Genomic DNA, 20412 nt, shown 5'->3' with positions numbered 1-20412 from the left:
GCGATGAGTGCACGGGTGGGCATGAGACAATGTTATGGAGAGACTCCGGGAAGTGGATGGCCGCCTGGCTTTGCTTGAAAGCGAGGCTGCAGGTACAAATTTGCCCTTCACGTCACTGCAGGAGGCACACATACAGCACGCTGAACTACTAGAGGAACTGCGTGTGCTGGATTATAGGGAGTACACTTGCAGGCAACACGCGCAAGCCGAGAGGTCGGGGCCATTGCTGGCCCGTATAGTGCGGGATGATCCAGAACACTTGCCCATACTAGAGGTTACTGATCAGGGAGGGACACCAGCCACGACACAAATCGACATTAATACTGCCTTCAGGGATTACTATGGGACGCTGTACGGCCCACACCGACAACTGTCAGAAGTGGCGTTTGAGGAGTTTATGACGGGACTCGACTTGCCACGACTTGAGGACCACCAGGGGGAGGATCTGGCACGACCTATCACGGTCGCGGAGATACGCCAGGCGATACGTGCACTTCCACGGAATAAAACCCCTGGGACAGACGGCCTCCCGGCCGAGTTCTACTGGGCCTATATCGACCTCCTTGCCCCACGCCTACATGTGGTGTACCAAGAAGCGCTGAGGTCACAAGGGCTGGCGCTGTCGTCCCTGCAGGCACTGATAGTATCACTCCCGAAGCCGGGCAGGGACGGCACACGACTGGATAATTACAGGCCTCTGTCCTTACTAAATACAGATTATAAAATACTGAGTAAGGTTCTTGCGACGAGGCAGGCCCAGCACATCCCGCAACTAATACACCCCGACCAATGCGGCTTTGTACCTGACAGGAGTACGGCCATGAACCTACGGAGGCTCAGCCAACTCATGCTACACGAACAAGCACCTGTGGGGACGGAGGGCTGTATTTCTCTGGACCTGAAGCAGGCTTTTGATTCCCTCAGATGGGATTTTATGTTTGTGACGTTTGCGAAGTTTGGGATACCACCCGAGCAGGTTGCCTGGGTCCAACTGCTGTATACCCGCCCAACAGCCCGGGTCCGCACGAATAGATGTAGCTCGACACAACTGGACATCGCCAAGGGAACCAGACAAGGATGCCCGTTATCCCCGCTATTAATTATATTAGCACTAGAGCCATTGCTATGTAAACTTCGAAGTTCGGCACACCACATGGGCATAAGGAGGGCCGGGACAGTCCACGTGGTGTCGGCATATGCGGACGATATTATCCTATACCTACGAGACCTGAGGGGCGGACTTGATCCTATCCCCAGCATCTTTGAGGACTTCCGGGCATTGTCGGGGGGCCTCACTATTAGTGAGCCTAAGTCATATGGGTTCTGCTTCAACGCTTCCGGGGCGGCTACCCGGCTGCCCTTCCCACCACACACACGTTCCAGGTGGCGGAAACGACCTTCCGATACCTGGGGATACAGATATACAGAGGGGCGAGGGATATGATCGATGGCAACCTGGGAAGGGCGATCACAATGCTGAAATCACAGGTACAATTCTAAACCGCGTTGCCATTGTCGGTGGCGGGTAGGGTGGCCATCTCTAAGATGGTAGTACTACCCCATCTTATTTATTACTTCACGAGCCTGCCTTTCGTGGTCCCTGCTCCCATGTTCAGGATGTTAAATTCCTTGCTTACGGAGCTGGTGTGGGGGTCGGGAAGGCGACTCATTGGCCTGGCCAAGCTGCAGCTTCCTGCAGCGGCAGGTGGTGGTATGGGGGTCCTGGACTTGCAGGCATATAGTTATAAATGTAAATGTAAATGTAAATGTAGGTGTATTTATATAGCGCAACCGGTTATGCCTGTCAATTGCAGTGGCTGGCCTATTGGTTAGCAGGACGCAACTTGCACGAAATCGGCATGTCAGAGGCGGACTGGGAGAGGTGGGTCATCCACACCCTGTTACTGCCAAGGGCGGAGATCCCCAAGTTGACGACGCCCCTGCTTAGGCTCGCGATCAACTACTGGAGGAGGGCGGTGAAATACACGAGCCCCACGTCCTCTTACGCCCCCACGATACCAATGTTGGGGCTCCCGATGGGAACGGGCCCACTATCGAATCAGATACTCACAGCGTGGCACGACGCGGGAGTGACACAGGTGGGGGATCTGTTTGCGGGTGGCTGAGTTATGTCCTTTGAAGACTTCCGCAGCACGCATCATACCCTGGGAGGATTGTTTCTCTTGCATGCCGGGGTGCGACGTTATATTGCAAAGACATGGGCTCCGAACGGAGAGGAACCACCCACGAACCCGCTGCTCACAATGCAGTACCGCATGTGATCGGGCAGTCACCTGACGAAATGGATAACGAGTGGTATAAGGACGGGGAGGGCAACCTCGCTACAACCTTTGCGAGACAAATGGGAAGGTGATATAGGGAGAACAGTCAGGGACAAGGAGTGGGAACGAATCCTCAAATTCCCAAAGAAAGTGTTGAGGAACCCGAAATTTAAATTCATTCAACTTATGGTCCTGCACTGGGCGTACCCCATCGCTTACACGCAATGTTCCCTAACAGATGCCACATTCCCCGATGCGGCGCAGACGATGCGCGACTACTGCATATGATGTGGAATTGCCCAAAACTGGGGTACTATTGGAAGACGGTCCATGATGCTTTATTTAAACTGGCTCCTTCCAAACCGTACACCTCCTTGGAATATACCATACTGGGGCTGGGACCCGCTGAACGGAAAAAAAGTTTTGCTACACGTTTTACTGATCTAGCCCTGCTACTAGCCAAGCGTACCATTACAATGAGATGGAAGTCGGTTAGACCCCCAGACCCAGAGGTGTGGCAGGCAGAAGTAGTGCGTTGGGGGAAGGCAGAGGGCACGACACTGCAGCGCGAAGAGCGTAGGGGCCTCAAAAAGACCCTAACGTCTTTAGATTGGAATGCTATGTTGGAGGCTTTTGATACAGGTGGCGACACCGCATCTAATTTATCAACTACTGATAGTTAAGGTGAAGGATGATGTACTCTGAGTATGTGGAACTTCCCCTACACTTAATGCCAACCCATGCTCCGGTGGGCGAGAGTAGGTCTAGGTGCAACGTATGAAGAACATATATGTACCATATTGTATGTAGTCCTATATAGGTTTGTGACAGAACAATGATTATGTATTAGATATGCTCAGCTGGGTCGCGTACTATGACTGATCAATGTGTCTAAAAGGGAGTGCCGGGGGAGGGAGCGAATGGGAGGGAGTTTACGGAGGAATCGTTGGGAATATACCAAAAATGAAAATGTTTGATAAAGGACTCACTATTGCTAGCATATGAGAACTACGGAATAGGAATTTATACTTATAACGGAATTATTGTATCTGTTCTTGCTTATTTGCCAAATAAAAAGATTTTTTTAAAAAACACTTTTTGGGAAGCCCTGAAAATGATTCGGTGGGGAGTGTAGAGCTAAAGGGCATGGTATCCTCAAAGCCATAAGAGGTAGACTCACGAAGCTAGAACATGAACTTTTCTCCCTGGAGCTATGATATAATGACTCTAGGGACAATAGGCTCTTAGATGATATGCATTCATTCCTACTCGAGTTGCAGGTAGAGGCTGAAAGGGAGGTGAAGTTTCTGGGCAAACACTCACAGGCTAGAAGGTATGAAGAGGGCGATAGGCCAGCACATACTCTTGCTATGATACTCAAACCCATATGGGCTACTAAGAACAATAGTTACTTACCTGTAATCTGTGGTTCTCCAGTATTGGTGTCTATCATAGATTCACATGCCTGAATCATTCCCCGTCGTCGGAGTGGGAGTCCCACGGTATATAAAAAAGAAATAATATGCCTGTAATAACCAAAAAACCTTGGTAATAAAACCAACCAGGAAGTAAAGTAGCCCTCAGCTACAGGAGCAAAAGCTCCCACACTCATGACTATCCAAGTCATTATGTATAGACCAAACTGCAGTCAATCGGGCGACAGCACCCACCAGAATGTTCTCCCCAGAGGCTCAGGCTCTCAGATTTTCTCGCACAGGAGTGAAACCAACATAATTGCCTGAGGGAGCCTCTGAGGGGAGGCGGGTTTTGCATGTGAATCTATGAAAGACACCAATACTGGAGAACCACAGATTACAGGTAAGTAACTATTGTTCTTCTCCACTATATGGGGTGTCTTTCATAGATTCACATACCTGAATCAGAATAGATAGCAGTACACATAACCTAACGCTCATAGACGCTAACAGTATCATAGTATACATGCATAATGATAAAATGCAAAAGACAGGGTAAAGCGTCTAAGAAAGAGCATAGAGGAGGCGGGAGAACAGAGGCTCACCTTATTGGAAAAGATTGCGAAGAACTGCTCTTCCCACCAAAGCATCTGCATCACTTGCAGAGTCCAGACAGTAGTGCCTTGTGAACGTGTGCCTGCTGGACCACGATGCAGCTCTGCAGATTTGCAGAAGAGGCACCCCATCGAACAGGGCAGTGGAAGAGGAGACTGCCCTTGTAGAATGCGCTCTTGGTAAGGCCTGTAAGGGTTTTCCTGACTGTTGATGGCAGAGTCCAATTGTTGACGAGACCCATCTAGCAATAGTCTGTTTGGACACTGCACAGCCTTGGCGCAGTCTGCCATGGGCCACAAACAACTGATCTGTCTTGCGCAAAGCTGATGTTCTTGAAAGATAAAACTTGAGGCATCTCCTGATGTCCAAAGAGTGCAAAGCTCGCTCAGCCGGTGTTTGTGGATTTGGAAAAAATGTCTTGAGGATTACCGGCTCATTTAAATTAAAGTCCAATGGGACTTTGGGCATGTACCTTGGATTAGTACGCAGTACCACCGAATAAGAGGTAAATTTTAAAAAGGGCGGTTTAGACGTGAATGCCTGAATGTCACCGACCCTTCTGGTAGATGTTAAAGCCAATAACAAGGAGACTTTAATAGTAATAAACTTAAGGTCAACCTTGTGTATCGGCTCAAAGGGGTGACGCATGAGCTGGGCTAGCACCACATTCAAATGCCAAGCAGGAGGCGGTCGTCGAATTGGAGGAAACATACGAAATAGACCCTTGAAAAATTGCTGGATTATTCTTGAAGAAAACATAGTTCAATCCATCCTGACGGAATCGGGAAATGGCTGCCAGAAATACTTTCAGGGTTGAATGCGCCAAACCCGATCAAGCCAGTTGCAGGAAGAAGGGTAATATTCGCTCTGGTTTAGCATGAATAAGATGTAGATCAACAGTCTGGCATCAGGCACAGAAACGCTTCCACTTGAGTTTGTAGGTCTTAATCGTTGATGGTGGTCTGGCGTTAGCCAACACCTCTTGACAATCGTGAGGAATGTCTAAGAGGGCGAATTCATTGTGTTGAGGAGCCAAGCTGACAATTTCAGAGAAACTGGGTCCGGATGGTACACCTTGCCCCTCTGAACGGTCAGGAGATTCGGTATTCGAGGCAGTTGTATTGGCCTGCACTCCGAGAGGAGGAGAAGCTCGGTGAACAAATATTGCCGGGGCCACCTTGGAGCAATCAGGAGTAGACGACATGGTTGACTCCTCATCTTCCACCAATTCATCGAAAGGGCATCCCCGCACGAGTCTTTGTGGGGAATCCAGCTTGCAAAGCGTCTGCATTTCCGGTTCTGAGCTGTTGCAAACAAATCCAGGTCGGGATGACCCCACTCTCGGAATATCGGATCCAGGGATGGTTGATGCAGTTCCCATTCGTGATTGCTTCCGGCGGACCTGCTGAGTGAGTCCGCTAGGACATTGGCAACCCCTGGGACATGGACTGCCGACGGATTGATGTGATCCAGGGCCCAATTCCAAATCTCCTGCGCCTGATGGGACAACCGGGCCGATCTTGTGCCTCCCTGCTTGTTCAGGTAATGCATGCTGGTTGCGTTGTCCTTTCGTATCAACACCGTAGAGCCCTCCAAGATCGCCTGAAAGGATTTCATGGCGAGACAAATGGCTCCTAATTCCAGCAGATTTATGTGCCATTTATTCTGTTGAATGTTCCATTTGCCACCGACTGTCATCCCTTGGAGATGGGCGCCCCAGCCCTTCAGAGAAGCATCCGTGGTTACGATGAATCTGGGTCCTTCTGTCAGGAATGCGCATCCCACCTGCAGGTTGCCATCTTGCCCCCACCACTGGATGGAGTTTCTCATCCGAGGAGTTATGTTGATGACGTCCTCGAATGAGCCTGCTACTTGCACCCACTGACGACAGAGTTCCTCTTGCAAGGGTCTCATTTGCAGGCGACAGTTGGGGGTAAGAGGAATACAGGACGAGATCATCCCGAGGAAAGACTTGAACTTGCGAACAGAAACACACTTTCTTGTTAGCAGTGATGAGGACATCTTGCGAATCTTCACCTGCTTTTCTTGTGATATGAACACTTGGGCGAGTCTTGTGTCCAGCGTGGCTCCCAAGAACGACTTCCTCTGTGATGGAGTCAGGTGAGACTTTTTGAAATTCACCGAAAAACCCAGTCTCTGGAATAGTGATAGACATCTCTGAACGTGAGTTTTTGCCAAGTCGATGGAACTGGCCTTGATAAGGCAGTCGTCCAAATATGGATACATTTGAACTCCCTCCAATCTCAGGTGTGCGGCCACCGGGGCTAACATTTTTGTGAAAACTCTGGGGGCCGAATGTAGTCCAAAGGGGAGTACTTTGAACTGGAAGTCCCTGCCAGCCACTCAACCGTAAGAACTTCCGGTGTCTGGGAAAAATGGGCACATGGAAGTATGCGTCCTGAAGGTCTACTGAGAGAAACTGAAGGATTTCTTGAAGCGTCAACATTCTGAAATATAATTTCTTTAAGTACTTGTTGAGGGCACGCAGGTCGAGGATGGGGCGCCATTCCCCCGACTTCTTGCGGATCAGGAAAAATCTTGAATAAAATCCTGTTCCCTTCTGATGTTGAGGTACCCTTTCTATTGCTCCTTTCCGAATCATTGAGTATTTGGGAAAACAGCTCTTTGAGATGAGCTGGAGGTGGTCCTCTTGGGGGAGAAATTGGAGGGGCTTTGACGAATTTGAGAATGTGACCTCTGGAAACCACATCCAAGACCCATCTGTCCGTGGTAATCTTGGACCAATTTGAGTAATATCGGGATATTCTTCCTCCAATTTGTTTCAGGCTGGGACAAAGTGGTGGTAGGATGTGTCTCTCACTTGCTCTTGTTGTTGTCTCTTCCTCGAGAAGAGGTTTTTCCTCTTGATTGAGAGTAATTATTTCTCCTTTGGCCATATGTTTGTTGACGGTATGGCTGGTATCTCTGATTTCCCTGGGTGTTATTGTAGGAGCGTTGCTGTGAATAACCTCCTCTGATCGAGAAATTGCCTCTTGCGCCACGAAAGGAAGACTTTCGAAATTGGAGAGAGAGAGCCCAGCGACCGTGCAGTCTGTGTCTTTCTTTATGGCTTGTAATGCCTCGTCAACATGTTGACCAAAAAGGAACTCTCCATCATAGGCCATGTCCATGCTCTTTGTCTGGACCTCTAGACGAAAAGATGTAGCCTTTAACCAGCCTTGCCTCCGGAGAACAGCTGCACCCGCCAGCTGCCAGAAACCTGTGGCTGCCACGTCCACTGCAGCATCAATTATTTCAGAAGAAACGCGCTCTCCCTCTAGTAGGATCTTTTTTGCTTCAGATCTATTCGGTTCTGCAAACCTCGATGAAAGGCGATATGTCAGACCACATCTGCCTGTCATACCTTCCAAGTATTGCAAGTGAATTTGCGGCTCGGACAGTGGTTGCCGCAATAGTGGACACCTTCTTCCTTATTGAGTCAAGACGTCTACCGTCTTTATCAGGGGGAGCAGAGACCTGTGCAGATGGATTCTTGGCCCTTCTTTGTGCTGCCTGAGTGACTACGGACTCTGTTTTAGCCTGACCAATCAGGAATGCCGGTGACGAACTAGGTGCTCTATATTTTTTATCTACCCTAGGTAGTACTGCGGGTAGAGAATTTGGTGTAGCCATTATCTTCAGACCTTCCTTCCATAAAAAGTCAATGATTGGAATAGACCAACTTTGTCTTTGTGGCAAATCCTTAAAATCATATAGGAAGCATTCGTCTTGTTTAGCTTCCATTGTAATGAGGAACCTTTTCGTAGCTCTATCCATAATCTTATGAAAGCTGGCAATGTCCACCGGCGGAGAATCCGCCGTAGGCGGGGCCGCTGAGGAAGGGGTTTGTGCCGGATAGTCGTCCCACTCAGATGATACTGACTTGTCGTCCAATTCACCGTCTTCTCGTTCGTCTTCCGACGAATTTTCTCCCCCTGCCTGATGGGATGGTACTGGTGAAGAAGGTAGTGCGGGCCGTGCTTCTTCAGTTGCAATTTGAAAAACTGATTCTTGGAAGTCCTAAAGTTGCCGTAGATACATGAGAATCACCCGATTTTGAAGGTGGAAACCTGCGATAATAATCGCTCAACATATATTGGAGGTTCTAGAACAAATCCATAGGCATTTGCATGCCAGGTGCAGACACAGTCTTTAGACTAGTGTGCTCCTAGAAATTCTCCTCCTCCTCCTGATCTAAATCTTGAACTTTTATGAGCAAGTCCGAAGGGCTCCTGGCCGCACGGAAAGTGTCGTCCTCGTAGGATTCTTCTTCCTCAGAATCCAACAATTTATCAGGCAGTTTTAAAGGAGACAAAGTTGTGGAGGATGAACTACGCTTCTGTAGGAGCGAAGCAATGGTAGCCGGTGATGGTAAAGGTATTGTGGATGTTTTTGCTGACCACACTTGCATTGCCGTACAGGTTGACAGTGGAGGCGTCGATGGAGCCACCGATGCTGATGACAAGCTTGATTCCCTCTGCGTTGTCAGATCCGTCGTCGACGGAGCGCCCGTCGACGGTAGCGGTTTTCATCGGCGATCAACTCGTCGACGAGGTTGTTTTCTTCTTTGTCGACGGTGTTGACGTCAACGGAATTGTCTGCTTCGTCGACGAGGGTGTCGTCGACGGTAACTTTGTCAACGAGGGTGTCGTCGACGGTAAGGCCTTAGTCGACGGCAAGAAATTTGTTGATGCCTGAGTCGACGACGAAGAGCTCGTCGACAGTGGAGCATCGACGATCGATGGGACTATCTTCGTCGACGGGATGGGTCTAATTTGTACCCGAACCAACGTCGACGGTGAGGAGGCTGAAGACATCACCATAGCTGATTTTGGTGAGGAGAAAGTCACAGATGAAGTGGAAGAAGTGGCCACATGAAGAGATGGCGACGATGAGGCTGCCTTTGACTCGAGGTGTAAACTGAGGTGAAACCTTTTGAGCAGGTGCTTTGGAAACTGTAGATTTTCCAGATTTTCCTGAGGGCGCAGATTTCACAGGTGGAGACACCTTCTTGGAAGTAGTAGGCAAACCAGAATCCTGAGAGGATTGGGCCTTCTTCAACATTTTCGCCCTAGGAGAAGCCACCTCAACCTCAGTCTTTCTCTTCCTTGAGGAGACAGAAGACCCTGAGGCAATGCTCCCTACCTCTGAAACAGGGTTATCCTTGTCCTTTATCCTCTGAAGCCACAGGAGAAGACGACCCTCTCTGTCCCTGAGGGTCTTTTTAGGGAAGGTTCTTCAGATTTTACATTCTTTCACCTCATGATCGGATACAGACATTATATGCATTTTTTGTGAGGATCCTCCTTGATCAGCCTTAGCTTTCCACAGGAATCACAAGACCTAAAAAGGGATTTAGAAGTAGACATCCTTTGAAGGTTAAAAAACCAACCAAAGTAAGAAGAAACTGAGCAGAGCTCAGGGAGACTCCCTTCACACGACGTGCGGTAGAAAATCTGAGAACCTGAGCCTCTGGGGAGAACATTCTGGTGGGTGCTGTCGCCTGATTGGCTGCAGTTTGGTCTATACATAATGACTAGGATAGTCATGAGTGTGGGAGCTTTTGCTCCTGTAGCTGAGGGCTACTTTACTTCCTGGTTGGTTATTACCAAGGTTTTTTGGTTATTACAGGCATATTATTGCTTTTTTATATACCGTGGGACTCCCACTCCGACGACGGGGAATGATTCAGGCATGTGAGTCTATGAAAGACACCCCAAATACTGGAGAATCAGGTTTAGTCTTGACACATCTGATGGGAAATCTGTGTACGACCCCACGGATATATTACAGGAATTTGTTATTCTATCAGCGTATGTACACCTCACAATCGCTGGCAGCTCCTGCGGACATGTCTATTTATTTAAGTAGGCTGACCATGGCAAGGTTGGATTAGGCGGAAGGGCAGCTTCTCGGTCAGCCAGAACGGCTAGAGTGACTAAATGAGTTATTAAACAGCAGGGAAGCACCAGGGAGTGATAGCCTTAAAGTTGAATTCTATAAAACGTATGTTGAGGAGCTGTCTCCCATATCTTTAACTGTCTATTTAGAGCGGTTTCAGACAGGTCTCCTACTGATGACAAAGCGGGAGTCTATTATAATCACAGTTCTCAAACCAGATAAACCTCCAACTAGGTGTGAGTCTTATTGTACCCTCACTTATTAACATAGAAAGCAAGATTCTTGTCAAGCTCTTGGCAAATAGACTACTTTCATTGATCCCACGAATGGTCCGTCCTGACCAGTCCGGCTTTATTCATGGCCGGTCCATGGGTGGATAATCATCGATAACTTTTTGCCCTTACACACCAGCTAAACCCAGATATCCCAACTGTTGCTGCATTTTTAGATGCGGCCTAGTGTCCCGAACAGCTGAGAAAAGACGCCACTTGAGACATGCATTTGGTAAAGACTCTGAGAGACGATCTTAACCCAAAAGTGAGCACCTTAAATTGGTAATGGCACCCTGCCACCTCAAATCTTAGAAATTTCCAGAGCTTCGGGCATATGGGGATATGAATGTATGAGTCCCACATATTCAGGGATGCTAGTTGTAGGATCTCTTGAAGGGATACAATTCTGAAGGGCTATTCCTTGATGAACTTGTTCAAGAGTCTAAGATCCATTACCAGCCTTCATTATCTTGTCTTCGTTTTGATGAGAAAGCAGTTGGAATAAAATCCAAAGTTGCGCTGATTCGGAGGTACTTCTATCGCATCCTTGGATAGAATCAATCAAATTTCCCTCATGAAAGTTGCCAGATGACTATGCGAAACTTGCGCAGAGGGAGATTGGGAGGCTTTTGAACAAACTCCATTGTGTGACCATGCTGGACTATACCCATCTGCCGGAAGAGAAAAGCTTCCAGTGATTAAAGAATAGGGATAGAGGATTGCTGAATTTAAGCGGGTCCGAGGCAGCAGGTGCCTGCTTCACATCATTGCCTCCTGGAATGGTCTTGAAACTTTCCTGCAGCTGAAGGACTTTGGTCGCTGTTTGCCTACAGTAGGCAAATGCTGCTGTAAGCCTGTGAGATTGTTGGGTCGAGTACAGAGCGCGAAAACCCAGCTGCAAGTAAAGTTAGTATCTGGGCTGTTGAAACGACAGCCGGGAAGAAAACTGGCCTCTGCTTCAAAAAGACTGAATTACATTTGCTGCACAGTGCCTAGTGAACGAGCAGTCTCAGTGTCCAATTTTATGGACTGCAAGGCATTGTCCACGCACTTCCCACCTAAGAGCATACGGAGGACCTATGGTTAAACCTCTGGGCAAAACACGGTCGCCTTCAGCCATCCTTGTCGACCCAAAACTGCAGCCCCCGCCATCTGCCATAAGGTCGTGGATCAAATGTCCATGGCTAAATCTATTATTTAAAATGCGGCAGTCTCCCCCTTCCATTATATAGATATATAGATGGCCGCGCCAGTATTGGTTTACAGAGCTCCTTCTTCTGTCGGAGTGCGAACCGATTCAGTTGAATCCAATCCCGGACCTGCTCAGCATTCAGAACGGACAGGTTTACCATCCGGATCCAACATCATTGAGATTAGCGGCCTGGCGCCGGAGTACCGTGAATTCGCCCACCTAAACATCCCGGAAGACTGCAAAGAGGTTCTGGCCAAGGCAAGGGCGCCCGCTACCATAAAGACATACAGTCTTAAATGGAAGCGTTTTTGCATCTGGTGTCGCTCAACCGGGGTTCACCCTTTTTCAGCAAAGCCGGAGGAGATTCTGCCTTTCTTCCTGCAATTAGCAAGATCAGGCCTGTCTCACGCAACCTTGAAGGTTTTTCTGGCTGAGATCTCAAGGTAGACAGGATAGGACCAATTCCCTGTACTCTGCGAGGATTATACAACAATTCTTTAAAGGCCTCTTTAGAATGTTCCCTCCAGTACGCCGTCCACCTCCTGCGTGGCATCTAAATGTGGTCCTGGCACAACTCGTGCGTCACCCATTCGAACCCATCCACAAGGCTGACCTGAAATATCTCTTGTGGAAGCTATCACTGCTGCTGGCTTTAACATCCTCCAGGAGAGTCAGTGATATCCAGGCTTTCACTGTTCACCATCCTTTCCTGCAGTTTACAAGTGACTCTGTAATGCTCCGCACTAATCCGAAGTATATCCCTAAAGTACCTTTGGATTTCCACCTAAACGAACCTATAATTGTAAAGTCATTCTTTCCTAACCCGCAAACACCGGCGGAAAGAGCGTTGCATACGCTGCACGTTAAAAGGTGTCTTAAATTCTATCTGCAGAGAACATCCACTTTGCGCAGTTCTGACCAACTATTTATCACCTACGGTGCAATTCGTAGGGGGCAGGCAGTTTCTAAACAGACTATTGCGAGATGGATATCTACTGCCATTGCCTTTTGCCATACACAAGCAGGACGACAGTTGCAAGCAGCTCCTAGAGCGTATTCTACAAGATCAATGTCATCATCTACGGCCTTATTTGCTGGAGTTCCTCTTCAGCAGATCTGCAGAGCGGCTACTTGGGCCAGTCGCCATACATTTACCAGACATTGTCTGGAGGCAACCAGCGAGACTGATACTTCTGTGGGTCGAGCAGTTCCACGGAATCTTTTCAACTAAGGTGAGCCTCTGTTTCCCACCTCCTTTTACTGCTGTGAGACGCTTCCTATGTTCTGTTTTTACACATGCTTACATGATTGCACTCTGCTATGCTTAAAATGATATGTGTATTTTCAGTTTGCACTGTTATATGACTTATATTCTGACAAGCTTGACTACCATTGGCGTCTGCCTAGCACGGATATGTACTGCTAGCTACTCTGATTCAGGCATGTGAATCTATGAAAGACACCCCTAATAATGGAGAAGAACAATAGTTACTTACCTGTAATCTATGGTTCTCCAGTATTGGTGTCTTTCATAGATTCACATGCAACCCGCCCACCTCCCCTCAAAAGCATTTAGGCTATATTGGTTTACCTTCACTCCTTGCGAGAAAATCTGAGAGCCTGAGCCTCTGGGGAGAACCTTCTGGTGGGTGCTGGCGCCTGATTGGCTGTAGTTTGGACTATACAAAATGACTAGGATAGTCATAGGTGTGGAAGTTTTTTCTACTGTAGCTTTGGCTACTTTACTTCCTGGTTTGTTTTTATTGGTACTTACTATATATTTATGGCATATTATTGCTTTTTTATGTACTGTGGGACTCCCACTCCGACGACAGGGAATGATTCAGGCATGTGAATCTATGAAAGACACCCCTAATACTGGAGAAGTATTGCACTTCTGGGCTGACTGATGGCCCTTGTCAGTGAATAAAAAAATCACCCTCGAAAGACATAGGTTGATCCTGTTCTGCCTCTTCATCCTCAGTCTCCTGACATTTGATGTTCAGCTGAGATTGGACTATAGGATGACCTGAAAGGCTTTCATCCCATCTCCGGCATTTCGAACAGGTGCACTGGTAAAAAAGAAAAAATATTAGAAAAGTTGTAGGGCACAGATAATGTCATACTCTTGGTAGAACTTATCTTTTGTTGCAGTCAACGGGGTCGTCTACGACATAGCCCCGAGTGGAATCCTCTGCAAGGGAAGATCATCAGAGGAGGTAATGGTACTGCAGTAGCTGTCGACAAAATTCATGCCATCATCAACACCTTTAAAAGTCTTCGTGGACAAGGAGAAGGTTGTCATTCTGGTCGTCGCTGTAGTCTATGTTGCAATCGTCAACAGGGTGATCTTAGTTGATTGATCCATCAACGGGTGGGTTTTCTTCGCCAATGGCTCTTTGAATGGAGTAGAATGAGCAGACGAATGTGAGAAGGGTTTTTCATGAGAGGGAGAAGGACCAACCCGATCCTTGCTCCTCGACCTCTTACAACTGGTCTCCCTACTATGAGACTTCGATCTCGAAGTCTGTCAGAGGAGGACGCCCCCTCTTTCCTCTTCCTTGAGGAGAAATGACCCTTCTATTTATTTATTTTATTTTGCGTGTTTATAGAGCGCTTGAATAGACTCCCAGGGGAGTATCTCCGCGCTTTATGACTGCCAAACCTACCAGAGAACAAGTTATATAACTGTAATCCAATTCTGAGACTTGTAAAGCTAGACCTGAAACAGAAACGTCTTCAACTTTTTCCTGAAGGCCAGATGATTTTCAAGCTGCCTAAGCTGGAGGGGGAGGTCATTCCAAATCTTCGGTCCCCTTACCGACAGAGCCTTACCCCCTTGCCTTGCCCGCTTGATCCTAGGAATCATAAGAAGCAATTGATCACTGGACCGTAGAGCACGGGAAGGGACATACGGCACAAACTTGTCTGCGAGATAAGAGGGACCCAAACCATGAAGACCTTTATGTACCGTACAACAGATCTTAAAGGTGACTCTCTGCCGGATGGAGAGCCAATGAAGCCTGGCAAGAAGAGGTTTTGATGGTGTTCTGGGAGGAGCATTTACCACCAGCCTAGCTGCAGTGTTCTGCACAACCTGCAACCTGTCCAGATCCTCCTCATTAGCTGACAACAAGAGGCCATTACAATAGTCGAGACGACTGATAACCAGCGCCTGGACCAGGGTCTTTCTAATAGTGTCTGGAAGCAGTGGAAAAACTCGGCGTAGTAGCCCTATAGTTCGAAAACAGGACCCCACAATGTTGGTAACATGCTGCTTCAGGCTGAGTTCTTGTTCCAGACGGACCCCTAGGTTCTTAACTATCTGCTTAGGCTCAGGGACTGGGCCTAGGTCTAGAGGCCACCAGTCAGGAGCCCAGCAGATTTTAGCCTCACCAAAGAGCATAACCTCTGTCTTTGAGACGTTGCACTGCAACTTGTTCAAAGACATCCATTGGGAAACTGCTCTCATCCCCTCAGAGAAAGAGTGTAATACCTCTGGAGTTAGATGGTCAAAGGGAAAGAGCAGCTGAGTATCGTCCGCATATGACACTGGGCAAAAGCCAAAGGCTCTCAGGATGTTCGCCAGGGGGGCCACATAGATGTTGAATAATGTAGGGCTCAAACAAGAGCCCTGTGGCACCCCCTTAGTAATCCTGGTCTCCTTGGATCGAAAGTCTCCCATGGTGACACATTGGGTTCGATCCAGAAGAAAGCTCTTTAGCCAAGCCAGTGCCGTGCCCCCTAGTCCAGTCTCAGTCAGGCGCTCAACCAAAATTTCATGAGAGATGGTATCAAAAGCTGCCGATAGATCTAGCAGCACCAGGACAGCTGATGTTCCTTTGTCCTGGAGCATGCGTAGATCATCGGTAATTGACAGCAATGCTGTTTCCGTGCTGTATTTTGGTCTAAAGCCCGACTGAGATGGATCAAGTGCACCAGTGTGTTCCAGGTGATTGGACAGGTGCTTGTTGACATACTTTTCTATGAGCTTTCCCAAGAATGTGAAGAGGGAAATGGGTCTCTATTTTGGTCATGTCAACCCAAGGAATGGGGGTATTCGTGCGGATGGGTCGCACTTGGGCTCTCTTCCACTCTAAAGGGACACAGCCTGTGTCCAAAGAGAGGTTGACCAAACTTTGGATTTCTGGTGCCAATATGCTCCTCACTGAGATCATCACTCTCGGTGGAAGCTGATCCATGGGACTCCCACTTTTTATAGTTGTAATGAGTCCCTCCACTTCATCCACAGTGATGTTAGGAAAATTAGTGAAGGTGGGGGCGAGGACCTTTTTACTCGCTGGGACCACAGTGGGAAAGATAACATGTCCAATGAATGCTATGGAGGCATGAATCTTTTCATAGATGGTATCGATCTTATTCGTGAGGAAGCTGGCAGTATCGTCACAAAGTTGTTGAGATGAAGTGTCAACACTCTCACATGCTGCCGGCTTCAAGAAGGAGTTCAGTATCTGGTAGAGTGTCCTTGGCGCATTTCCTACCGCCTCTAATTGTGAGGAGATATGTTGTTTGCGGGCAGTTCGGATAGCTTTATGATATGATTTTAGCGCCGTCTGATACTTCCCTTTATCTGACTCCAAATGGGATGTACGCCAGATTTTCTCTAGTTTCCTAGTCCTCCGTTTCATGGACCTTAAATCCTCTGAGAACCACACCTCCTGATTTTTCGTCGGGCGGGTCTTAAAGGTTTTCATTGGAGCTATATGCTCAATGGCAATGGTTACTGCCTTTTCATAATTTTCTAGCGCCACATCGATATCGTTCGTTGTGACATGATCTTGAATAGAGAAGGCATCCCTCAGAGATTCGTTAGTTATCTTGTGCCATTGTCTCCGTTTAATAGGAATCTGAGTGGATCTTTTAGGAATAGGTCCTATCTCAGGAATAGAGAATTCTAACGTAAAATGGTCAGTCCATACATTTACGATAGGGGCAGAGCACTCAATTCCGGGAAACCTGGACAAGATGAGGTCCAGAGTATGTCCGGCCCTATGGGTAGGTCCTATATTACGGAGCAGGAATCCCAATGAAAAAAGGGCATTTAAAAAATCCTGGGTATCTTTTTCCTCCTTTAACTCTGCATGTATATTAAAATCACCCAATAGTAAGAAGTCTTTATCTCCATTAACATGGGGGGCCAATAATTCCAATAACATATTGGAAAAATTGTTCATGGGTCCGGGAGGGCGATAGATCAGAGCACCATTCACAAAGCATTTAGGCGAGGTACAGATTTTAAAAACCAACATCTCAATCTTTGCAGAGCAATATTGCTCGAGAATGGAGACCATAATGCTATCCTTGTGCACAATGGCTAAGCCACCTCCCTTTTTTATGGGTCTATCCTGGCAGATAATTTTATATCCCTCCGGTATTCCCAATGTAATGGTAGGTGCAGTGTGAGGCTTTAGCCAAGTTTCGGTGAAGAAACATAAGTCAGGTTGTGCCTCTGAGATGAGATCCCAGATCTGAATGTGATGTTTAGGCAGTGATCTGACATTACACAGTAAACATTTATTGCGGGAACCTATATTAGTAGGAACCGGGGGGACAGGCACAGCAGGTACCTCCATCCGAGGCGGAGCCTCCATGCTCTGAAAATGACAGTTCTTACAGGAAAAGGGCCCTTCCAGGAACTGACCCTTGTAGCACACAGAATCACCGAGCAAAGATGTATGTACATGGTGGAGTGCGGCAGCCGAATATGTGATAATAGGCATTCGATGAACACTTATTAGTACAGGGGTAACCAACCTGAGACTGAGCCCCTAGCCCCGTCCAGTCACGGACTGGCACAGACTGGCTTCTCTTTGGCGCCTCTTCGGCGCGTCAGAGGCGCTCCCGCTGCGCGTCTCCGCTGCGCTAGAAATCAGGGGCTATGTAGATTAGGAGGGTTGGTAGACTAGACCGACACCCTGACAAGATGGCCGCCCGTCGTGGAACGACCAGGAAGTGCCAGCGCTATTCCTCCCTCCACATCAATCAGCAATGAAAGCTGTGGTGGACCGGGGAGTCAGCGCGCCTCTAAGATAAGTGAAAAGCTAAGCGTTTTGTCAAATCTACGTGCAAATCTACGTGCTTTAAGTGCTATGCAGTCAATGATTTAAAAACAGCGTTTTTGTTATTAAAAACGAGTATAAAGCAAACAGGTTCAAAACCAGCTTTACAAATCACAATTAAAAATGTTATGAACAGAGCTGCATACAACACGCTCCCACCACAGTATTAGCAAGAATCTGAATGGATCTTCTTCTGCAACCAAATAAGCAGTCTAGCCTCACAATCTTTGAGAGTCTTGGCTGAAAAAGTGCAAAAGTATTTGCACCCCTTTGGCTTGTGCAGAGGTAATAGGCAATATAAGGATTCCTTGTGAGGGTCTTCAGAGAAGAGCCCAGACTTCCCACAGGACTTCCAAGGTCTGAACAGCCTTTTTTTGGAACCCTCAGACATGATAAAGTAATCACAAAATCAAATTCACAGGACCCCAGATGTTTCTTGGAGGTTTGAGGGGTAGCTGGATAGTTGACAGGGCAAATGTGGAGCATCTGAAACACTGACTGAGCTGAGGTCAGGGTGACTCCCTAACCCTAGACATGCGGTAAGAAATCTGGGGTATGGCAGCACTGCAGAGAAAGAGTGCTTCAGGGTCTCTACTCTGATTAGTTGAAGTTTGGATGTTTTAAAACAATGTGAATTGGCTACCAGTGTATATTGTCTTCAATGGGGTTTTACCGCTAATGCTTTGACACTGCTTATATTACTGATACCGTGGGTCTCTCACCATGAGGACTGGGAAAAATCATACTTGCGAATATATGAAAGATACAATTTTGGATAAACACCAGGCTCCTTTGAAGACGCAGTTTGACATTTGAACTCAGTCTCTGAATGCCGAGCAAATGTGACCAGATAAGAACAAGATTTACAGGCCTGTTTACAGAAAGGCAGCTCTCTGACGGATATAGATAAATAAGGTTTTGGCAAGGGAGAGAGGACGTGAACCTGGAGGGCCCAATCCAGAAAATGACAGGCAAGAAAATGTAATTAACAAAGCCAATGGCAAGCAACTAGCAGAATGCATTCTCAGGTCAACTTTTTGAAATTCCCCAAGATGCCTTTCGCATACTTGACAGCTGCGCTGTCTGGTAGGGTGCGACCTAAAAGGTGATTGGAGGCACAAGGATTCTAAAGGCCCCATCTAATGCAAAGGGAGAATCAATGAAAAAAATATGAATCAAAAGGCAACACCATGCCCAAAGCTGGAAGAAACAGGTTCCAGGGAGTAATATCCAGTTCCCAAGCCCAGTATATTTACCAATAACTCTGCCATTGTATGTTGACTGACAGCTACAAATGTTATCAAATGCCCATCAGTACAAGCACGTAAAGGACTTTCTACTACAACATATGCATTTGTTGCGTTGTAAGTAATAGGTGTTACTATTACCCAACAGTAAGTCATTCAAGCACCTTCGGAGAAGGAATAGTTAAATGGACCTATCAGTATTGAAATAGGGTCTCCAGAGAACACAGATCTATGTAATGGATATATTAATTCACTTGCTGACCTACATATAATAAGAGGGCTGGGACTCAGTAGAAATTCCGAATACCATACTACCACACTTTGCCACAACAATATTTCCCACTGGACCACATTCTTGTGTTTGATGCGGCACTTGCCACCTCTTTAGTGATCACATACCTGCGGGTTAGGATATAGATGAGGCGGGGGGGGTGGCGGTGGTCCTTGCAATGCCCCAGGAGCATATGGATAACTTGGAGTCCCATAATTCATCACACCTGGTGGAGAGAAATAGGGGGGTGGCAGCAGCTGTTGGGGAGGAGGCTGTCCAGGGGAAAGAGACACTGAAGGAGGATATAAACCTGGATTTGTCAGAGGAGGAGCTGACTGGTGTGGGTGTAAACCTGCAATAGAAAAAGACAATAACTGAGTTTAACAGAGTTTTGAATCATTTGCTCATACTCAAGACGTTACACATTGACGTCAGAAATATCACCAGAAGCTCAAGCAAGTCTGCATCTCTGGATTGAAACCAAGGTCAATTATCACAGAAAAAAATAAGAACAGGTGTGTGAGGCTTTCATAAACCCACCCAAGAGCATAATCTGTAGAAAATTGCATCTAATTGATTATTCAATTTATTTCTGGTTCATTTTCAGTCAGGAAATTAGAAGGCTTCAAAACCTCAATATATGGTTTCACCCCTAGACATGGAGTTTATTTAGCTAACTCTCACTTACGTATCTAACATTTAGGCAATGCACCGGTAAAGCTGTGCAGTTGTAGTTCATGAGTGAAACTGTTGTAATATAAAGCTGCAGCAGAGTTTGTCTGAACCACACCTTTGAAATGCTGGCAAGTCAATTCAATTCAATTCAATAATAACTTTATTCGTTAGTTTTCAAAAAAACACCATAAAAGTTCAAAATGAGCAATTTACAAATTTTTCAAAAGTTAAAAACTTAAAAATACATTTGTTAAAAAAGCATATTTAAAAAGAGCAACAACGTCTCAGTTTGTGTAGGTTTTTCAGCATTTATAATAACATACAACTTTCCTGTTATCATAGTTTCTTTCATTTGTGCAAAACTGCAATGTATTCGTACTCATAAGTTCATACGGTGACGTAAACAAAATTTGAGGTAGAGTACGATCGCTTTAGCATAGT

At 46.9% G+C, this 20412-nt stretch overlaps 1 protein-coding gene across 1 annotated transcript in view; it reads right to left on the bottom strand.

Moving 5' to 3' along the window:
• CASC3 (CASC3 exon junction complex subunit) overlaps positions 1–20412 on the bottom strand; it is a 300787-nt gene that overhangs the window by 115862 nt on the left and 164513 nt on the right. The window contains exon 11 of the mRNA XM_086924376.1: positions 19425–19648. Coding sequence (XP_086780502.1) covers positions 19425–19648 — 224 coding nt within the window. The remainder of the gene's footprint in view (positions 1–19424; positions 19649–20412) is intronic.

The sequence above is a fragment of the Lissotriton vulgaris genome, chromosome 5 (assembly GCF_964263255.1).
Source record: "Lissotriton vulgaris chromosome 5, aLisVul1.2, whole genome shotgun sequence".
Taxonomy (NCBI): Eukaryota; Metazoa; Chordata; class Amphibia; order Caudata; family Salamandridae; genus Lissotriton; species Lissotriton vulgaris.
Note: the sequence above shows the minus strand (reverse complement) of the source record. Positions and strands in the feature narration are given on the sequence as shown.